The sequence below is a fragment of the Mustela lutreola genome, chromosome 4 (genome assembly GCF_030435805.1).
Source record: "Mustela lutreola isolate mMusLut2 chromosome 4, mMusLut2.pri, whole genome shotgun sequence".
NCBI classification, from domain to species: Eukaryota; Metazoa; Chordata; class Mammalia; order Carnivora; family Mustelidae; genus Mustela; species Mustela lutreola.
The window spans coordinates 33,562,522-33,582,271 of NC_081293.1; the positions used below are offsets into that span (position 1 = coordinate 33,562,522).

Here is a 19,750-nt window from a genome sequence, read left to right on the forward strand (position 1 = left end):
CTCTGCCTACTTGTGATCTTTCTCTGTCAAATAAATAAATAAAATCTTAAAAGAAAAAAAGAAAGGGGAGACATCGTAGGCAGAATTGAGTTGGTTTTTTTTTTTTTGTTTTGTTTTGCTTTTTTTTTTTTTTTTTTAAGATTTTATTTATTTATTTGTCAGAGAGAGAGCAAGCGAGAGTGAGCACAGGCAGACAGAGCGGAAGGCAGAGTCAGAGGGAGAAGCAGGCTCCCTGCGGAGCAAGGAGCCCAATGTGGGACTTGATCCCAGCACACCGGGATCATGACCTGAGCCGAAAAACAGCTGCTTAACCAACTGAGCCACCCAGGCGTCCCTGTTTTGCTTTGCTTTTTTAAGGAGAAAAAAATCTGTGCCTCTGTGAAGGTAGAAGGAAGGCCCTGTGGGGAAGAATCTACTGAAGGTGCTCAAGAGAGCAGGGGGGACGCTTGGGGTGTTTCCAAAGAATCCGAAGGGAAGTAGGTTCTCAGGTATTGGGAGGGGCTTCCCTCTGTCAATCAGGAAACACCTCCCCCACCCCCCAAGGATGAAGGGAAGCTAGGAGGATAAACGGAGGAGACAGATGTGTGTGGAAGTGACAGACGAGGTGGGCAAAGGGAGAGCATGAGACCATTTGGTCTACTTGGCAAGGAAACTGGAGATGCATTTCTCATCTGCCACAGGGCGGAGGCGGCGTTTGGGAACCAGGAGCTCAAGCAGAAAGGAGGCGGGTGTAGAAACCTCATGAGTAAATGAGAGAAAAGACCAGCCCTGGGGATGGTGGAGTGGAAGTCTCCTCTGCCAAGCTCCTCCGGGGTTGTCTCTCCTCTCCATCCTAACTGCAGAAAGGCTCCTTGACCTCAGCCTGGGTCCCCAGATCAGAACCAGGTGACTTTGGGTGGCATCCAACTGAGCCTTCTCCACTTGCTCTCCCCTTCGTCACTGGAGCTCTCTTGGTCACTTCAAATACAGCCTGAAGGAGGCCCTGATGCACCACGAACACGTTTTCCTAAAGAAACCATATCGGAATCGCAGCACATCCCAAGTCAGTGTCCCCAAGGAGCAGCTCCTCCACGGGCCTCCTCAGGAACACTAAAAACAGTCCAGGAAAGCTAAGTTCAGACATTTACAGGAGGAGGGCCTTCTCTGACGGGGTTCCTTGCTGGTGTTCTAGGAGACGAGGAGGAAGACGGAGGTGATGAAGACAGGTTGGACGGTACAGTCGGGGGCCCCGGGCCCAGGGGGACAGGTGGGATGGCGTCGGAGGCCCACCTTGCCCGGAGGCTCACAAAAGGAAGGAAGAGCCGACGGATACTGTCCAGCAAGCCTCAGGACTTCCAGGTGGGCACAGCCCGCGGGCCCTCCATTTTGGTTTCACCACCATCCAGTCCAGCTTCTAGCAATTGCAGTGCTGAGGAGAAGGACCCTTGCTATGAGCCGCAGCCCAGCTAGCAAAAGGGGCATCAGGGAGTGAACCCAAGAGGAGCTGCCCCTCTCTTTTCTGCTTGTCAGGGGTAGATGGAGTCAAACCAGATGAGGCTCTTCAGAGAAATAAAACCGAACCCCTCCTTCCCTTCGCTGGGAGGAAAGGACAGAAGCACAGTAGTGCGTCCTCGTAGTTCTGGGCGCTTCCTTGGCAGACAGCGGTGGAGTGCGTTACTACATCCAGGCTCAGGCAGACCAGGTGGGAGGCTGGGATCAGAGCAGGCCCCTCCCCCTCCTTCCCCTTATCCACCCCCCCGCCCCCCGCTCTCTGCTGACCCTTCCCTGACCAGCTCTGGACTGTTTCAACCTCACCACCATGCTTGCTTTCTCCAGCCCAACCCCAGCTTCACCTTGGGAATGAGCTGGGGGGGGCCACCTCCAGTCACTGAACCCCGGCCAGGGCAGGGGTGCAGGCAGTCCCTGCGCCCCTACCCTGGCCGGGTTTCAGCGATCCTTATAGGCAGAGGGGTTGACCCGTCACTGGGAAAGGATCAGTAATGACCCCCTCTCCTGTCCTTGCAGATCCGTGTCCGAGTTATCGAGGGCCGCCAGTTAAGTGGCAACAACATCAGGCCTGTGGTCAAGGTCCATGTCTGTGGCCAGACACACCGAACGAGGATCAAGAGAGGGAACAACCCATTTTATGATGAGGTAAATGGGTGTCATACAGATTCCTGCTCAGGGGGTCTGTTCTGTTTGCACCTTCCTGTCTTCCACCCTCCTCTCCCCCGTCCCACGTGCAAGGGGAACTTGGGTGCCAAAGTCTGCTAAAGACAAGGCAAAGTTCCAGCGTTCAACACCTTAAGAACCACTGGGTCTTAAAATCACACAGCCTGGTTCTCAGAGTTGCCAGGGTCTTTCTGGTGTTTTTACAACAATCCCCTCATGTTGCCTGTCCCGATGGGTCCCTGCACCCCTAATGATGGGGCACCTGAGGTCCCCCACTTCTGCCTTGGCTCCTGATCAGCAGGATGTCTCTGAGGGATGCCTAAGTCATTTCTGTGGTTGCTTCGCTACTTTTTTAAAAAGCACAGTCAGCATATTTTCACAGTTAAGACCAGTTGATGCTGGACCCTCCTGAAAGAAAAAAAATAAATACACAAGGTTCAGTCACAGCTCTAAGGCAGATGTTACAGTTTTCACAGCGACAGCAGTGGCTGGCTCTTTAAAGGTGTCAAAACCTACCTGACTATAAAAATAGTATATGTAAAAGGAAAGCAACTGGGAGCAGAAAGGGTTTTCTTTTCCCTCCCACGCTGAGAATGCAGTCCTTCCGCTGACCTCTTCTCCAGCACTCCTCAAAAGCGCTGAATACCTTGATGGTCCTTCAGATACCACAGAACCCCACCATCAGGGCTGTGAGGAGAAATGAGGTTTGGGGAGGTTTCCAAGCCCTTGCTCTGCTGAGGAGACGCATTTCTGAGATTCCTCAGGCGTGAGTCCTATGTGCTGTTCTCTGAGCCTAGGCCTTCCCTACCATGGTTTCCTGTCACCGTTCCTCTGAGTTCCCAGCCCCGGTTCCAGCTTTTCATTCTTTTTCCTATTTTTGTGCATCAGAAGAACAGGTTTCTTCTCTCTGGTGTCCCAGTTTCTCACCCTTTGTTCAACCTGGTCCAGCTTCACAGAAGGGCCTTCTGGGAAGGGCCTTCTTCTCACTTCTCCTCCTTGGATGAGCTGCAGACAACAAAACATCTAGGTCGTGTCAAAGCAGACAAGGGACATGGGTGTGCACTGGGAGTGGGGAGGGCACTTGAAGTGGATTTCGGAAGAGCCTGAGGAGGAGTTTGCTGGGGAGGAGAAGATGGGACTGCAGGGAGGACAAGCTCCTGGGCGATTGGACACCTACGGTGTGATGCATTTATCACGTGGGAGGAATATTTATTTACTCAGCTACATTCTGAGGAGCCTGGGGAGAATCTCTGCCTTTTGAATTTTCCCATCATAATGAATTTTTTTTGAGATTAGATCTCTGGGCAAGAGGGAAGAATCAAATACCTGAGACTCTAAGCAGATCAATTCAGGAATCAATAAAAGAATTCACTAAAAAAAAAAAAAAAAAAAAAAAAAATTCTGAGTTTACTACATCTTCTTAACCAAGTGATTGAACTTGTTAGCATCAGTGACAGGACAAACTGATGTGTGTGTCCTGATGTGATATAATAGAAGAACCAATATCCTCTGTGTCATTTCTTATCACATGGCCAGTTTGAATCTAATGGTGAGAAAATACTCAGTGCAAATCGAAATTGTAGGGTATTCCAGAAGACAACAGGTCTTGAAAGGAGAAAATGAATCGATAACAAAAATAGGCAGGAGCACAGCTCTGTATAAAAGGAAACTAAAGGGGCACCTGGGTGGCTCAGTGGGTTAAGCCTCTGCCTTCGCCTCAGGTCATGATCCAGCTCTGCATAGGGCTCTGCTGAGCCTGCTTCCCTTCCTCCTGTCTCTCTGCCTGCCTCTCTGCCTACTTGTGATCTCTGACTGTCAAATAAATAAATAAAATCTTAAAAAAAAAAAAGGGAAACTAAAGCTGGGGTGCGTGGGTGGCACAGTAGGTTAGGTGTCCAGCTCTTGGTTTCAGCTCAGGTCATGATCTCAGGGACCTGAAACGGAGCCCTGTGACTGTGGGCTCTCCGCACAGTGGGGAGTCGGCTTGGGATCTTTGTCCCCTTCCCTCTCCCCCATCGCCCTGCTGTCACTCTCTTTCTCCCTCTAAAATTAAAAAAAGAAGGACACTAAAGAGACACAACAACCAAATGTAGTAAGATCTTTGAGTGGATCCTAGGTGTTTTTAAAAAAGCTAAAAAAATTTTTTCAGGACAATCATAAGGAATTCAACTGAACTTTCCAGGTCATGCAAGACCCAAGCCCCCGTTTCAGTGAGACTTGAAGCATGAAATAAGCTTAGGTTTTTAAGTGGGTTAGCTAGCATATTTCTGGCTGCAAATGAATAGTTCTATTTCATTACACAAACACTATAGTTGTTACATAACCATTTTTTCCTTTTTCCAACATGTGAAGGTGAGTTTGCCAAGAAGCTCAAAGCAGCTTAAGCTTTGGGGCCTTTTTGAGGGCCCTGCAATGTGTTCTTATGGTCCTACTTCCTTTTGGGGTTGTGTTTTGTCACTTTTTAGGAGGGTTCCCACACTGTAGCGTTAGATCACGCTAAACCTGAGCCCACCCCGGCTAACATTCAATTATTCTTCTCCCCCACTTTGACAGTTATTTTTCTACAACGTCCACATGACCCCTTCTGAACTGATGGATGAGATCATCAGCATTCGGGTAAGGGGGCTGCGGGGTGGAAAGGGCGTGCTCTCTAACCGCCAGCTAAAGCCAGTAACTTTCTCATGGCTCTTCTTCCTTCCAGGTTTATAATTCCCACTCCCTGCGGGCCGATTGTCTGATGGGGGAATTTAAGGTGGGTGCCAGCTGTCTATTTTGTTCACCTTAGATGGGCACTTTCATAATGAGGAGTCAGGTTCCTGGCCAGCTATCAGCCTGTCCAACCTTGATGACATCCCAAAGCTACATGTAAGGGGTTCACATCATGGTCTCTGCTGAGGATGCAGTGCCAGAAGGACGTGAATGCTCCAGGGGCCAGAAACCAGTCAATTGTCCTCTGGCCTGCATCTAGTCAGCCTCTAAAGTACACCGCTTACTGGGCCTTAAAGCAAATCCTGGAAGCTGCCACATCAGGGCACTTGCAGAGTTCCAGCTGTGGATGGAAGGAAGCCAGTGCCCTGCGACAGTGGCAAGAAGCCTGTCCCCCAGCTCCACTTACCAACAGCCCCCCTCCCCTATCTACAAAGCCAATTATTGTAAATCTGGACTAGGAAAATCAAGTCAAAACAGGAAAGAGAAACAGGGTGCTTTTCCAAGTAATTCACATTGGAATCAAAGACAAATACTTGGTGGGTGCTTCCCAGCAATTCTACGTGGAATGGGCTGCCTCTCAAAGGAAGGGGTTCCCAGTCACTAGAAGTCCTAGAGAAGAATCTGGATCAGGCACATGTGTGTTCATGCCCTGTCTGCCTCCAACTAGTTACATACCCGCTGATCCTTAGTTTCCTCCTCAAAATGGAGTCATCGTGAAGACAAAGTGGGATAGAGTATATAAAATATCTGGTACAGTGCTTGGCACATTGAATTGTCCATTCGATGGTTTTATTAACACTAGCATTAGCTGGAGGAGAAGGAAGAGGAATATGGGATAGGAAATTGGGCCAGGTGAATTCTCATAGGGTGACCAAAGTCCAAGTTTGCCCAGGACTAAGGGATTTCACAGATTCTGAGGCTTTCTGTTCTCGGGAAAAAGTTCCAAACAAACAGGGACAACACTGGTCATCCTACTTCCATGGTCCATCCCAGCTCTAAGACTAGTTAGTTCATTCATTCGAAATGATTGATTGAGGAGCTTCTGTGTGCCACATGTCAGGCAGGGCACTGGGGATACAGAGAGGGTAAGCTGGAAGTGTTGTTCTCAAAGAAATTGAAGTGTTGTCAAGTGTCTTATATTTAAATGTAATGATGGTTTTTTTGAAGTGACTACACTGATTTTAAAATCTATTTGAGCTATTTTAAATTATCTTTTCCCAGATCGATGTTGGATTCATCTATGACGAACCTGGTAAGTAATGTTCTTTCTCCCCATAAACTTGAAGAATCTGGGAATCAGGAAAATCTGAGGGAATCCAAAAAGGAATAAAATTTTTTTCCTTGATTGAGGAGGGGGAAGGATACTTAGCAGGAATGAATAATAGTAGGTTAATATGGATATCTTTTTTTAATCTAATGGTATTATCGTAATGGTATTATCGGTATTATCGTAAGGTTCACAAGTAGGTAACTTCTCTGTTTTGTGTTTTGACTTTATCAAAATAAAATTAATAAGTCTAATGAGTAGAGCTTAGAGAGCCTTGTTTGAGTGACCCCAGGGCAGGATTAGGGTGGCGGGGTGGAGGGGGGGTTAGTGCAAAGCAGAGGACACTGATACAGAGACTCATCTGGCAAGCTTGGTGTCATTATGATGCTTCAGAGGAAGTGATTGTTTATCTTACAGCAGAGGCAATCACAGACCTGTCAGCTTATCTTCAGAGTGTCCCTGTCCTTTTTTTAATCCTTATTTTAGGTCATGCTGTCATGAGAAAATGGCTTCTTCTCAATGACCCGGAAGATTCCAGCTCGGGTGCTAAAGGTTACATGAAAGTCAGCATGTTCGTCCTGGGAACTGGAGATGAGCCTCCTGTGAGCCCCTGTGTTCTTGACCTTGTACATTTTCTCCCTAAGATAGGGGACCAAGAGTTAATATGCAAGTGGGGCATCAGTAGTTGTGAAAAGCGACACAGCTTCCTATCAATAACCCCAATCTTCCAGCTTCTCCTACTTTTTGGAAGCTGTTGTTTTCTTCATGACAGAGCTATTGTAGCTCACTTGGACTCCTTCCTGGTGTCCATGAGTGTGTTTTTCATTCAGTAAAGACGTATGTGTTTTCAAGACTCCTTTGCATCCAAATGCAAATGGCATGGTTTCAGACTGTGCCTACAGAGTGTGCCTCACTTGCAGAATCAGGCATTGCTACCAAGAGGGACAGTCGGCCTTCTAGGAGGCTGGACAGCAGACTGGCAGAACAGAAAGTGCCCAGGAGAAACGGGGAAAAACTCTAGGAACTAGCTCTGTCCTATTTAGTGTTTATAATATTACAAAAGGTCACGTTATTTTCTTGTGGTGTATCCACTGAAGAAACTTAGGAGCTTAGATTTTGCAGACCAATTTCAAGGTCACATCGATGGCTGAACTCAAGCCTGAAGCCCAGGAAATCCTAATGGAAACAATTCCAGTCGATTTCATTTTATAAGCAACAGTTTGCTGCTTTTCTCTGTGTCTCATGTGTAATCGTGTCTCCCCAACAGAGCGAGAAGCGAGAGCGTGATAATGACAGCGACGACGTGGAGAGTAATTTGTTGCTCCCTGCTGGAGTCGCCCTCCGGTGGGTGACCTTCTTGCTTAAAATCTACCGAGCAGAGGACATCCCCCAGAGTATGTATGGACTTCACCCTCCCCCCGATGACCAGTTATCTGCATGACCACATGGGTCAACGTCCTAGTCCGAATAGTGATGTGTCTGCCTGTCATACGTTTTTCTTTTCGAAGGCCTTCATGGACTTCTCTTCTTTCATTCTGGCCCCATGGAAACTTCCTGGCCAGGTTAATGGGGCAGCCAGCTGGTCACTGATCCACGTTCCTTATTAAGCCTTTGGCCCGTCTTGCTCGGTCTCTTCCCTGTTCAGTGTTGTACGTCTCCTTATTCTGGAGGACGCTGAAGAGAGGCCAGCAGGCAGCACTTCCAACTTCTTTCATCCCAAGGGAAAATACGAAATTTGGGGAACAACGAATGTTTGCGTTTGTTATTGAAATCTTAAAAATGGCTGAGCCAAGAGTTGTTGAGTGCCAATAACTAGTCCTCTGTCGATACTCTGTTATGAGGTACAGATAACAAGATATTGGATGCATTTAAGAGAATCAGTTATGGTGGTTTTACTCAGAAACTGGTCCAGACGCTGCTGTGTCATTGCTAGGGACCCAGTGTCCTTCTGCCCTGCAGCCTGTCTGCTTCCTGCTAGGCCCCGGGACATGGGCCCCCTCCCCCAGGCCCCAGGAGGCAGCACTCCATCTGGGGCCATGGATCTCTTCAGGATTTGCCCCTTTCCCTGGGAACCCGCTCCCTCTCTTGTTTAACACCCTATAACGCTTCCCTCATCTCTCCTCAGGAATATCTTGAATGAAGTAAATACATTAAACCTCCCATTATACAACCTGTTTGTTGATTCCAGCTCACTTCTGAGTTTGTTGAAACAGAGAGATAATGCTGTTTATAGTTGCTTAAATGCGTTATTTCTGGTTTTGTTATTTGTGATGATGCCAGAGTTCCTTGAATGTCTCTGAAAAAAATCAGACTAGGCTTACTTTATTTTGACCTAAAGAGCCTTTTCCAAGTTGACACTAGGCTGAGTTTTAAATCACCTCTTACCCTATCTGGATGGACTGTTTTTATTCTAGTTTTCCCCTCAACAAGTGACTGATTTTCAATACAATAATTTACTGGTTTATTTTTCAAGAAGCTCCGGGTTTTTTTTGTTTTGTTTTGTTTTGTTTCTGCTTTGTGGGGAGAACACCTTTCTTTCTCAGCTCAGAGGACAAGATCTCCGCGGTACAATGCTCTTAGTTCTTGCCACTTTTGAGAACTATCCTTGTTGCAACTGTCTTCGTGTACAGGAGGAAACCGTTAATTTTGCTGAGTGATTTCTATCCTTTTAAGAAAATAGAATTTAATTTCTGCTGTGTGACACGTTGCTTTCTAGTGGATGATGCCTTCTCACAGACGGTAAAGGAAATATTTGGAGGCAATGCAGATAAAAAAAACCTAGTGGACCCTTTTGTAGAAGTTTCCTTTGCTGGAAAAAAGGTTTGTATGTGATCTAAATGCAGACCCTTCTAGGAATAAGTATTTAAATCACCGTGCTTTCCTTGGAGTGAATCCCTGTTTACTCTTTGTTAAAATAACCCCCTGATGATTTGAGAAATCTGCACTAACATAGATTATCTGAGTCAGAAAATGCAGACTTCTCCATGGGTTTATTTTGGAGTGGGAAGTATACAGGACTCCAGGGAGAACGTTTGATCTTTGGCAAGAAAGAACATGAACACGATCACTGAATTATTTGGATTATTTGTCACATCCAAGCGTTGTCTTAATCTAAGGTGAGCTCTCTGTCTGGCAACAATGATCCCTAGTAAATAATTGAAGGATATGGCCCTTCACTGCCCACCGCTCACTCCCTTCAGGTTTCTCACTTCTGGTCCCAGCTCACTGGGAAACCAGATAACAGGCAGGGGAGCCCCATCTCTGTCCCCTGGGAAGAGCCAGGGGACTCTTGGTGCAGGCATTTCTGTAAACCCCACTTTTACTTACAAAGATGCTCAAAGATGGGAGAGCGGGCTTCTGTAGTAGAATAGCACCGCATCATGGACAGCTGTAGGTGAAGAGGTAGCATATTCTGTATAGTTGAACCATTTAGTTAATGAAAGCGAGATTTCATTTCCTAGGGGAGTCGGTGGTGGGGGAGCGGTGGAGAAGCCTTCAGTTCTGGAGGGAGATTTAAATTCAGACTTTAGCCCTCTCCAGAGGCAGTAAAGGCAGATTCCTCAGCCTCAATGTCAATTTCCTGAACTATAAATCAGGATAATAATACTCTCCTAGGATTGTGATAAGGGTTAATTAATTAGAGAAGTAATTATTGGGAGCCTACTAAATACCAATACTGCTCCATAGGCTGGGGTTAGAGAAGTCAGCAAGACAGTCATTGCTTTCCTGGGGCTTCCTGTGTAATAGAAGGAACAGCAGTTAACAAGCAGACAAGGGGTTTAATGATTTCAGATGGTGCTCAGTCCTGCGCAGAGCGGGAGGCAAGGCGTGATTGCTACAAAGGGTTGGAGGGGTGGGTTTTCACTAGGTTGTCAGCTGGGACACCTTTGAGGAAGGGACATTGGAGCAGAGGCCTGGATGGTGTGAGGTCTGGGGGAGGGAGGCGGGGAGGGCTTCCAGGCAGAGAGAAGGGCAAGATGTAAAGGCCCCAAGGAGAAGACGCATTTGGAGTGATAATGCAGCTGTAGGGCAACAAGTCAGGGGAATCAAAGAGACGAAGTTAGATTCGGCGTGGGGGGAGATGGGCAGGCAGGGTTTTATCAGCCAGAGTAGGGTCTGGACCTTAATCTGAGCATGCTTGGAGAGCTCACCGAGACTGCTACACAGGGAGTGCCGTGAACACAAGGAGGCCAGAGAGGACGCCTGTGTCAGACAGGAGCCAAGGGCAGGTGTCAGCCAGGACGGGATGGGGAGGATCAGCCTCTCTGCAGGAAGTTGGGGTGTCAGGATTTACTAGCAGATTGGGTGAGGCATGCGACGGGGAGAGAGATGTGGCTGACTGGTCTTGCTTGACAGGAGCTGGTTTGGGGAACAGGGCTGGTGGGCAGTATCAAAAGAGACCTGGGGATAAAAATATATGTATATAAAAAATATATGTTTATAAAAAATAAAAAAAATAAAAAAAAAAAAAAAAAAAAAAAAAAAACCCATGTGCACACGCTAACGAGGAAGTGCTTCTTGGTGTTTAATGAGTGCTCAAGAGGGGCGCCTGGGGGTTACTCAGTCATTGAGCCTCTGCCTTCGGCTCGGGTCATGATCCCAGGTTCTTGGGATCGAGCCCCGTATCGGGCTCCCTGCTCAGCAAGAAGCCTGCTTCTCCCTCTCCCCCTGCTTGTCTGTGTCTCCTTCTCTTGCTGTGTGTCTCTCTGTCAAATAAAATCTTCAAAAAAAAAAAAAAAAAGTGCTCAAGAAACATTAACTCTTTCTTCGTTTTGCTAATCCAAAGTTAGAAACCTGTCAATTGATAACTAACTTTTAGTGCACAGAAGGAGCGAAGATTAACACTAAAGCCATGTTCTACTTACCAAATAGTTGGAAGTGAATTAAGCTTCAACCAGGCTTAATTTTTTACTTTACTTCAACTTAGTAAAGTACATAGTTGGGAAGTAAACTGTTCGAGTCCTAATCTAGGATGCTTATGTTGTGAATCTATGGAAATTAGACTCGTGACTACCTCTCGTTCTGTTCTGATGATTTTACAGGTTTGCACAAATATAATTGAGAAAAATGCAAACCCCGAGTGGAATCAAGTCGTTAATCTTCAGATCAAGGTTTGACTTTTTTTTTCCTTTCTGAAAAAGTAAGACTATATACTTTAATAGTTAATGAGTAAGCTGAGAAATAACTGCTTTGTTCTGTTTCTTTTTAACAGTTTCCTTCAGTGTGTGAAAAAATAAAACTAACGATATATGACTGGTGAGTTAAAAAAATAAACTTGTGTCTAACTCAAAATTAAAGAATTGAATGTTTGGATGTTGAGGAGTATTACTCTAGCTAGACTGACTCTTACTTTTCAGTCTGTTTCTTTTTCTTCCAGAGGGAAGTGATAAATTGCTCCTGGAATTGGGTGTTTTTCTTTAAAAAAAAAAAAATTGATAATGGTATTGTTGCAGAAAACCTTTGTGTGTCTTGGTTCAGTCGCTCATAAACAAAAGAGAAAATGATCTGAAAATGCCCCAAGATAAGAAATCGAGGATTTAAATAGTATTTTAGGCTGTCCAAAACAGACTTCAGAAATGGAACAAACTATTCCCTGAGAAGAATCACCAGAACATTCCACCAGCTATTCTGTTATGTTTAGAAAGGAAAATAGACAAAGCTACCTATTTGATTGGATGCAAAGAACATTCATTGAAAGATTCGGATGGAATTCTAACTAGACCGTCCTCCTAGTGAGGACGACCATAGTAAGGACATCCTTGTGTAACGTTCTAGTTGGAGGAGACATTCAGTCATCAGTCCTTACCTCCTTGAGAGTGGAAATGGCAAATGCCATCCTCCTGTTTATGACCAGCATTTCTTCTGGCATTGGCTTCCATTTTTGGAGCACTACTCAGTGCTATGCCACGTGCTTTAACTGCAGTATCCCACTTAGTATCACTATGGGTTGGAAACTACGATTCATTCATTTTACAGATGAAGATATCAAGGCCCTGAGAGATCAGGTGACTCGCTCAGTCACCAAGATGGTTAGAGACAGAGTTGGGCCCCCATCCAGTCTGCCTGTCTCCAGGGTTTTTCTTTTGGCAGAACGTATCTGGCTCTTGTGTTAGCACCCTCTTGGTACTATGGCAATGGGGCACTTTGGGAGAAGGGCAGGGAGTCTCATTTTGTTAGCATCACCATTTATTGAGGGTCATAGAGGGGTTTTAAGGGCAAAAAAACCCCCCTATGGTGAGCATTAGCTTGATCTAAGCACTTGAGACTCTCAGGCAACATTCAGAAGGTGCTCCATGGACCTTAAGAGTGCTCAGGAAAGGCGTATGGGCCTGTCTAGTTGAGGTGACGACTCTGGCTTAGCTTTGCAGTGAGTTGATTGTGGATGGAGCCATCCCAGACTTGCTTGTGGTCACTATACATGGGGTCACCTTCTGATCCAGTCTGCCCTCTCCGAAGCAATAGTGTGGACTAGGAGACAGAGAGAGGCCCTGTTGAAGGAATCCTTGGATCCAGATCTTAGGTTACATCCTGCAGGGTGTTTGCACAACTGACGGGAAGCTAAGAATTCTTTAAATGTAACCTAGATCCTTTTGGATGAGCAGAAAAGACTCAGGACCCATGTGTGTGGCTTAATATCCTTAAATAATAATTTTTTCTAATGCACACTCTTTTGTTAGTCATTTTCTATAATCTCATTATACTATACATTGTATAATATCATAGGGAACATAGGATATTCCTGTAATACAGTATAATAATATTACACTGTAGTATAACCTTTCCCCCAAATACTGAATCTTTCCTCTCTCCCACAGGGTCTTTGATTTCAGAGTGGGCATCCCACTATACAGAATAAAGAAAAGGATGAGTTAAGCAGAGAGATGTTATTAATAGAAACCTTATTTTTTTATACCTATCATTTGCCCAGCCAGAAACCACTTCATGGGTTAGCCTTGCAAACTGTGATATCCATGGAAAGATGAATACAGTTGTGTATACTTGTAGCGGGAATCTTGTCTCTACTACACAGATAAGATTTAGGTTCTGGGGAAGCAGCTGCCCTCAGCCTCCCAGCCTCTGTTCCACAGTCAGTACTTGAATTAGAAAGAGATTTTCTCCCTCTGAAGGACCCTTAGATATAGGCCGTTGTAGTCATTAAACCATCCGAGTAATTCATGTGAACATGATAAAATAAGATACATGCCCTTATCCTATGTAATGTGATATTACACTTGTTGTATAATGTGTGTGTAATTGATTTATTCATTTTTAAGAGGTTTTTTTTTAATTTTTAAATTTTTTTCAAAGATTTTATTTATGCATTTGACAGAGAGACAGTGAAAGAGGGAAACAAGCAGGGGGAGTGGGAGAGGGAGAAGCAGGCTTCCCACCAAGCAGGGAGCCCGATGTGGGACTCTATACCAGGACCGTGGGATCATGACCTTAGCCAAAGGCAGACGTTTAACCGGCTAAACCAGCCAGGCACCCTGATTCACTCATTTTATGGCAACTGTGTTGAGTGACTAGAGGCAAATCCCTTGACCTCTATGTACAAACCTTAGTTTCCATAGATGGAATGATTTGTCCGATTCACGTTTCTCAGTGGGTGGTTGGAGGGCCATCTGTATCAGAATCAGTTGCGATATATACTTATGTAAATGCAGATTCCTGTTCTCCTCTCCTGCCTTTATTAAATCCAAAGCTTGGAGAAGAGAGGAGAGCTGGGGTTTCCAGGTGATTCTCAACGTACAGTAGAGCTTAAGGCCCACGGGACAGGACGATTTCTGAGGTCTAGGGACTTTTCCAGCTCCACCTGATTGTTGTTGAGTGAGGGGATATATTCCTGGATAGAGGCCTTCACCTGTTCTTTCACACAGGGACCGTCTCACTAAAAATGATGTCGTTGGAACCACATACCTACACCTCTCTAAGATTGCTGCCTCTGGTGGGGAAGTGGAAGGTAAGTCACTCAGCAGATCTGAGACAAGACAGGGTGAAGAATTTCTGAAGCAGAATGAACTGGAGTAGCCACTTGGCAATGGACTTGGTTTCTTAAAAGCCAAAGGTGATGAGCCTAGTGAACTGTTTTGGTGATGACCAGAACAGTTAATTAGTATTCGATAATTGAGGCAACTAACAGTTTGAAGACCTTGTTTTCTTGCTCCCATCCAAAAAAAAAAAAATCCCAATAGCTTTTTTATAAATTTTTGAGTGCCAGTGCAGAGTGCCAGCACCCTATTTTTTAGAGAGGCATTGACCCCAGTCCACCCAAATGTAAAAGAATACTTCCTTCTCCACTGACTTCTTCAGCAGGAACAAGGAATGTCAGGTAGCAATGAACCATATAATCTCCACTTTGCTAACAAGTATGGATAACGAATGCACTTTTCTTTTTGTTGTTCTCCATACTGAGAACTATTTGCTTATACCTGGCATTAGGATTGTGTGCATATACCAGAAATTGTAATAGGAAATGACGGAGAAAAATGAAGACGGTAAGAGGAAAACAAATGTAATGTTAACATATCAATAATCTCAACAGCTGATTTTTTGTTATCAAAACAAAACTAACAAAAATTCTTGTAATTGCCAACATAGTAAACATATTGAGTAAATTATATGAGAGAATCTAAGACAAAATATTGTCTTGAGAAACTTGGGTTTCCTCTCATTGTTTAAGAGGGAACTTTATAGGTTCTTAAAATATATATTAATCCAAGCAATATATAGCATGAATAAGAACCTGGAAGATATTAGAGATATGAAGAAAATAGAGATTTCCTCTCTCAAGAAGAAAAAAAAAGATATGGTTCAAATATAAATATAGTCACATGTAGCCATTATTTTTGTCAAATGTTAAAAGCTAAGAAAGATCCCATCTGTACATCCTCTGCTGAGTTGCGAAGAGGACCATATGACTGGCACTGTAACAAAAGAAATATAATCACAACTCTTTCCTCTCCAGAGACATTATTTGCATGGTGGCTATACTGTTAGCACTACTAATTATTTTTTGATTTCTTTGTTTTACCCTAAAGCCAAAGCTCTGAACAGAATATTAATGTTATTGCCCATTTTGATGTAAAAATACAGAAGACAGAGATTAGAAGTGGAGGAAGGAAGGGGAGAGGAGGAAGGGTAGACCCGTTGGCAGCCTCTTCTTTATCAAGTAAGGAATCCAGACAGAAAGGCTAGTTTAAATCATAATGGTAACCAATAGAGTACTTTAATACCGAAACTATGTGGGTGGGGAGAGTCAAAATGAGTTAAATCTGTTTATCCTTGGTAAGAAGTCATTCAATAATTATTTGGAGGTAATTATTCAAGATGTATTTGTATAAGCAATTTTCTTAGTGATATGGCAGGAACATCCAAAAGCACTAAAACCCAGAAATTGCTACATGCAGGCTTCAGCCGTGTCTCTGAGGCCTTCTGTCTCCTTGTAGGCCCTGCAGACTGTCTGGTAAAGCGCTCAAAATAACAAAAGGCAGCAGGCATTCTCCCCAACCCCACTCCAAAAGAAACAAATAATGTATCTAAACTATAAGCCCTTACCTGGGAAGCCTCAGACTAAATTAATTTGGATTTTCAGGCCTTGGTCCCAATTAAGTCAGACACAAGACAAGTGCATCTTTTATAAAAAACACGAAATGTTGGTGACTCCACCAGGCCTCTTTTGGTGTTGAGGAGCTCACCCTTCCCATAGGGCTGGAGAGATTTGAGTTATTTAATGTGTGGAGATTCTTCCAGTTGTCCCAAAGGTTTGAGCCATTTTGCATTTCACTGATGAGTTTTGTATAAATTACAGAAGGGTCATGTCACTTGGGTCTGAATTTGGGGTTTTCTGGTGTTGCTAAACCACTCACCTACGCTGGATTTAATTAACTTGTTGGATGTCTCTGTTATAATGCCCATGTTTCTCTTGTTGTTTAACCAGTCATATTTTTACTATATAGATTTCTCATCTTCGGGATCTGGGGCTGCATCGTATACAGGTTTATGCTTTGTGATTTTGCTATCTTCTAGATTTTCCTATTCAATGTTGTGTTACTAAGAATGTGTCAATTGACTGTCTTTAAACTTTCTTTTTATGACGTTTTGTGGTCTCAAAAATAGTTTTGCTATTAATTTTCGTACTTGTGCCGTGTGTTTGTCTTGCGTGTGGCTGAGCTTAACACAAACGCGCTCATGAGACTTTGCTACCATCTCACGTTTTCACCTAGATGCACACCAGCCTATTTGGTGTCCCTGTGAATAATCGTTTGTGAGCGAGAACCTTGTCTGCCATTGTTGTTTATGTTCAGTACGTAGAGATGTGGGGCACTAAATCAGTTGTTCAAAATGTGTGCAGTAAATGCTCCTCACTTTGAACATGGATCTCTGGTTGGAAGATGTTGAACGATTATACCTCGAAGGTCTTCATCTTCCAAATTGGGGGGATCATGACATGTCTTTTGGTTTGTACAGCACTGGCCATTCTTTGCAAGTTTGCTCTGTGGTCTCACCTTTGACCATCACAACCCCTATAAGTATGGTTCCTCAAATACATGAGAACTCTTAGGTTTCCAGAAGCTTGTAAACATGGTAATTCCTGCCATGCTAATTACCCAGGATCATGGTGAGAAGGAAAGGAGATACTGGAAGTGAGAAAGTTTTGCACATTTAAAGCATTATTGTCTGCCTTTGTGTTATTGGCATGATGCCCCATTCATATTCATTTTCAAAAAAATCCTTATTATCTCATCATCAGACTTTATATGAACATTACAGTAGTCTTGAGGTTTGTAACGAACTAGGCAGATTTGGTAACACTTCATTCCTTCTTGCATTTGTCCAGCCAATAAAGAATATTTATGTGGTAGCTCCCCAGGGTAAAACCAGTCCTCAGTGTTTAGGGAATCAAAATAAAATACATTTGAATCCTTCCCTACCCACCAAGGGAATTTATAATGTTGTCCAAAATAAGCAGCTATGTTGAAGTTCAAACTTAAAATATAAAGTGATACTTTATAGAAATCGAAAATGCAAAGAGGTCTCAGAGAGGTGAACAAAGGCGGAAAATATTGTTCGAAAAGCGAGTCAGAGGAAAAGGTTGATGGCCAGCCTAGGGAATTTTTGTTTGTTGGAAGTTTGATGTGAAACTTGTGCATAAAGTGGGTTAGGAAAGTTTGGGGGCAGGAAGAGACTTAGCTTGTGAGACTCTCAGCTTTCTCAGGAGACAGTTCTGAGGTGTGAGCACATCGGAGGAAGGCTCTCCATGTTACTACACAACCAATAAGTCAAAGGGTTAAAATACCTGAACAGAGAGTTGCTTGGACACAACAAATTGAGCAATTTATCAATCATAATGACATGCAGGAGATCATTATTGACAACGTGTGTCTCCATCCCTGGAAATTTTTAATGAAAAACAAATACTCATGACAAACAACATAAGTCGTCACCCATACAGACTGGCTGGGGGTGGGGTGGGGCTCCACCAGAGGGATGGGTGATGTACTAGGAGGCACCCTTGTTTGAATTGTGAAACTCAAGATCTGGGCTTAAAGTGGTTATCTTGAGGGATCTTTGACAAATCAGGTCACTTCAGTGGGCTTCAGTTTGCCCGTCCATAATGTGGCAGGACTGTGGTGCAAGAGTTTTAATGTCCATTCTTTCTTGAACATCTTGTGATTCAACTTCTGGAAGTGACTGCCTTTTCTCACTATGGATCTCTGCTTTAGTCCTCTACTTTAGTTCCTCACAGGTATCCTAGCAAGGAAAAAAATCTAAACCCTGCTTATTATAAAAAATTAGTCAACTTTGTCATGTTCCATATGCCAGAGTAGATAAAACCAAACTAATTCGTATGTCCAGATACAAAAGCCATTTATTTCATCCTGCTCATTTGGTAACGTGGTAGCACAATCCAGAGAAATCTCTTTTGGAAAAATTCTTGGTCCCTATTTGGGTTTCACAAGAAACCCAAACATAGGCGTGAAATATGGCCCCCTAGGGTGTTACCAAATCTCACTCCTAGGCTGTCAGTTATCATTTTTCTACATCTTAATTTAATTTTTTCTTTTCTCTTGCTTTCTTCACTGAGATTGCCATTCAACTAATTTCTGTGGAGGTGCATGGTTCCTACCTCATCTTTTTTTTTTTTTTTTTTTCTTTAAACTTGACAGATCACAAGCAGGCAAAGAGGCAGGCAGAGAGAGGAAGGGAAGTAGGCTCCCTGCTGAGCAGAGAGCCCTATGCAGAGCTGGATCCCAGGACCCTGGGATCATGACCTGAGCCAAAGGCAGAAGCTTTAACCCACTGAGCCACCCAGGTTCCCCGGTTCTTAACTTATCTTAAGAGAACCCAAGCCCATTTACACATGTAGAAGAGCCTCAAATTAAAAAAAAAAAAAAAAAAAAAAAGTACTTAAATACAGTTTCATCAACTGTTCATTAATGGGCCTTCCGTTCACCTGTCACTCCACATTTACTTTTCTTCCTTACATTTAAGCATAGAGTTGGAAAGGGCCATAGACGTGAGGTAGTTAATTTCTCATCCATAGGGGAATTGTCTTGCTGATAATCCTGAAAGTCTTGGCCTCAACATTTCCTCTGTCCCAAGTGCGATCTGTCCCATCGTTCAACACATCTAATTCATAGAAAGTTCTTCCTCATATTGAGTGAAACAAAGAATGCATCCTTGCAGTACCCGTCAGTGTCCTTAGCTTTGCTTTTGGAAACAAGTTCATCCTGCTTCCATATGGGGGCATTCAGGTGGTTGGAGGCAGCCCTTACATTTCCCTGACTTCACTCATCATCTCCCTTTGACTCCACTATTTCTTTATTTTGCCCTCAGTTCCCCTCGTTACACTGGGGAGCAGTCTTGCTTAGTAAGACAAAGTAACAGAAATGTGGAGCGTATTGGGTGCTCATCAGAGAATGTTATGAATGGGAACTTTATGTTGCTTATAAATATCATATGTAATAGCCAGAGGCAGACAGTTCATTGTTATTTATGAAAAATTTAAATGTCTTGTATTTTTAATAGCATGTGCCTTACTTATACTAGCTACTTTAGACTAAGTGGCATTTTGGGGGAACAAATAGAGTTAACCCGTTATATATCAGTTAAGCGACTTCCCCAAATAGTATGATCTTTTATCCCAATCACCAATGACACATTTAATACAATGCCACTTATAAACTTGCAAAAAATGTGAAGATCAACTTGTAAGTCTTACTATTCTTTCATTTGAAGAGCAGTATTTTTCTATAATAATAAGTTTACCTGAACTACCCCCAAAATGTTTTTTATTTAATGTTTTATATATAAGCAATAAGAAAAGGGAAATATGGCAAGCCTCACAAGTGCTTATCATTTGTGCTAATACAACTAACTCACAAATTAGAGGAAAATTTCTCATTCAGCTAACTAATAACTAATATTTATTTCAATAGATTGAGTGTTAAAAACCCCGAGTCTAATAATGATGTTATCCCTCAGCCAATACAGGAGAAACAGAAGTGGGCTTTGTTCCAACATTTGGACCGTGTTACCTGAACCTTTATGGAAGCCCCAGAGAGTACACAGGATTCCCAGACCCCTATGATGAGCTAAATAATGGAAAGGTAAGTTTCTCAA

General features: G+C 43.6%; 1 protein-coding gene across 4 annotated transcripts in view; it reads left to right on the forward strand.

Annotated features, from left to right (window-relative positions):
* The window catches only part of MYOF (myoferlin), a 158,567-nt gene that overhangs the window by 61,245 nt on the left and 77,572 nt on the right, over window positions 1-19,750 (forward strand). For 2 of the 4 annotated variants that reach the window (XM_059169430.1, XM_059169433.1), the window contains exons 6-18: window positions 1,172-1,338; window positions 2,005-2,133; window positions 4,705-4,767; window positions 4,853-4,903; window positions 6,082-6,112; window positions 6,614-6,729; window positions 7,395-7,521; window positions 8,844-8,947; window positions 11,170-11,238; window positions 11,340-11,383; window positions 14,005-14,087; window positions 16,084-16,122; window positions 19,613-19,737. In XM_059169430.1, the coding sequence (XP_059025413.1) occupies window positions 1,172-1,338; window positions 2,005-2,133; window positions 4,705-4,767; window positions 4,853-4,903; window positions 6,082-6,112; window positions 6,614-6,729; window positions 7,395-7,521; window positions 8,844-8,947; window positions 11,170-11,238; window positions 11,340-11,383; window positions 14,005-14,087; window positions 16,084-16,122; window positions 19,613-19,737 (1,148 nt within the window). The remainder of the gene's footprint in view (window positions 1-1,171; window positions 1,339-2,004; window positions 2,134-4,704; window positions 4,768-4,852; window positions 4,904-6,081; window positions 6,113-6,613; window positions 6,730-7,394; window positions 7,522-8,843; window positions 8,948-11,169; window positions 11,239-11,339; window positions 11,384-14,004; window positions 14,088-16,083; window positions 16,123-19,612; window positions 19,738-19,750) is intronic. The other 2 variants (XM_059169432.1, XM_059169434.1) reach the window with 1 other exon arrangement.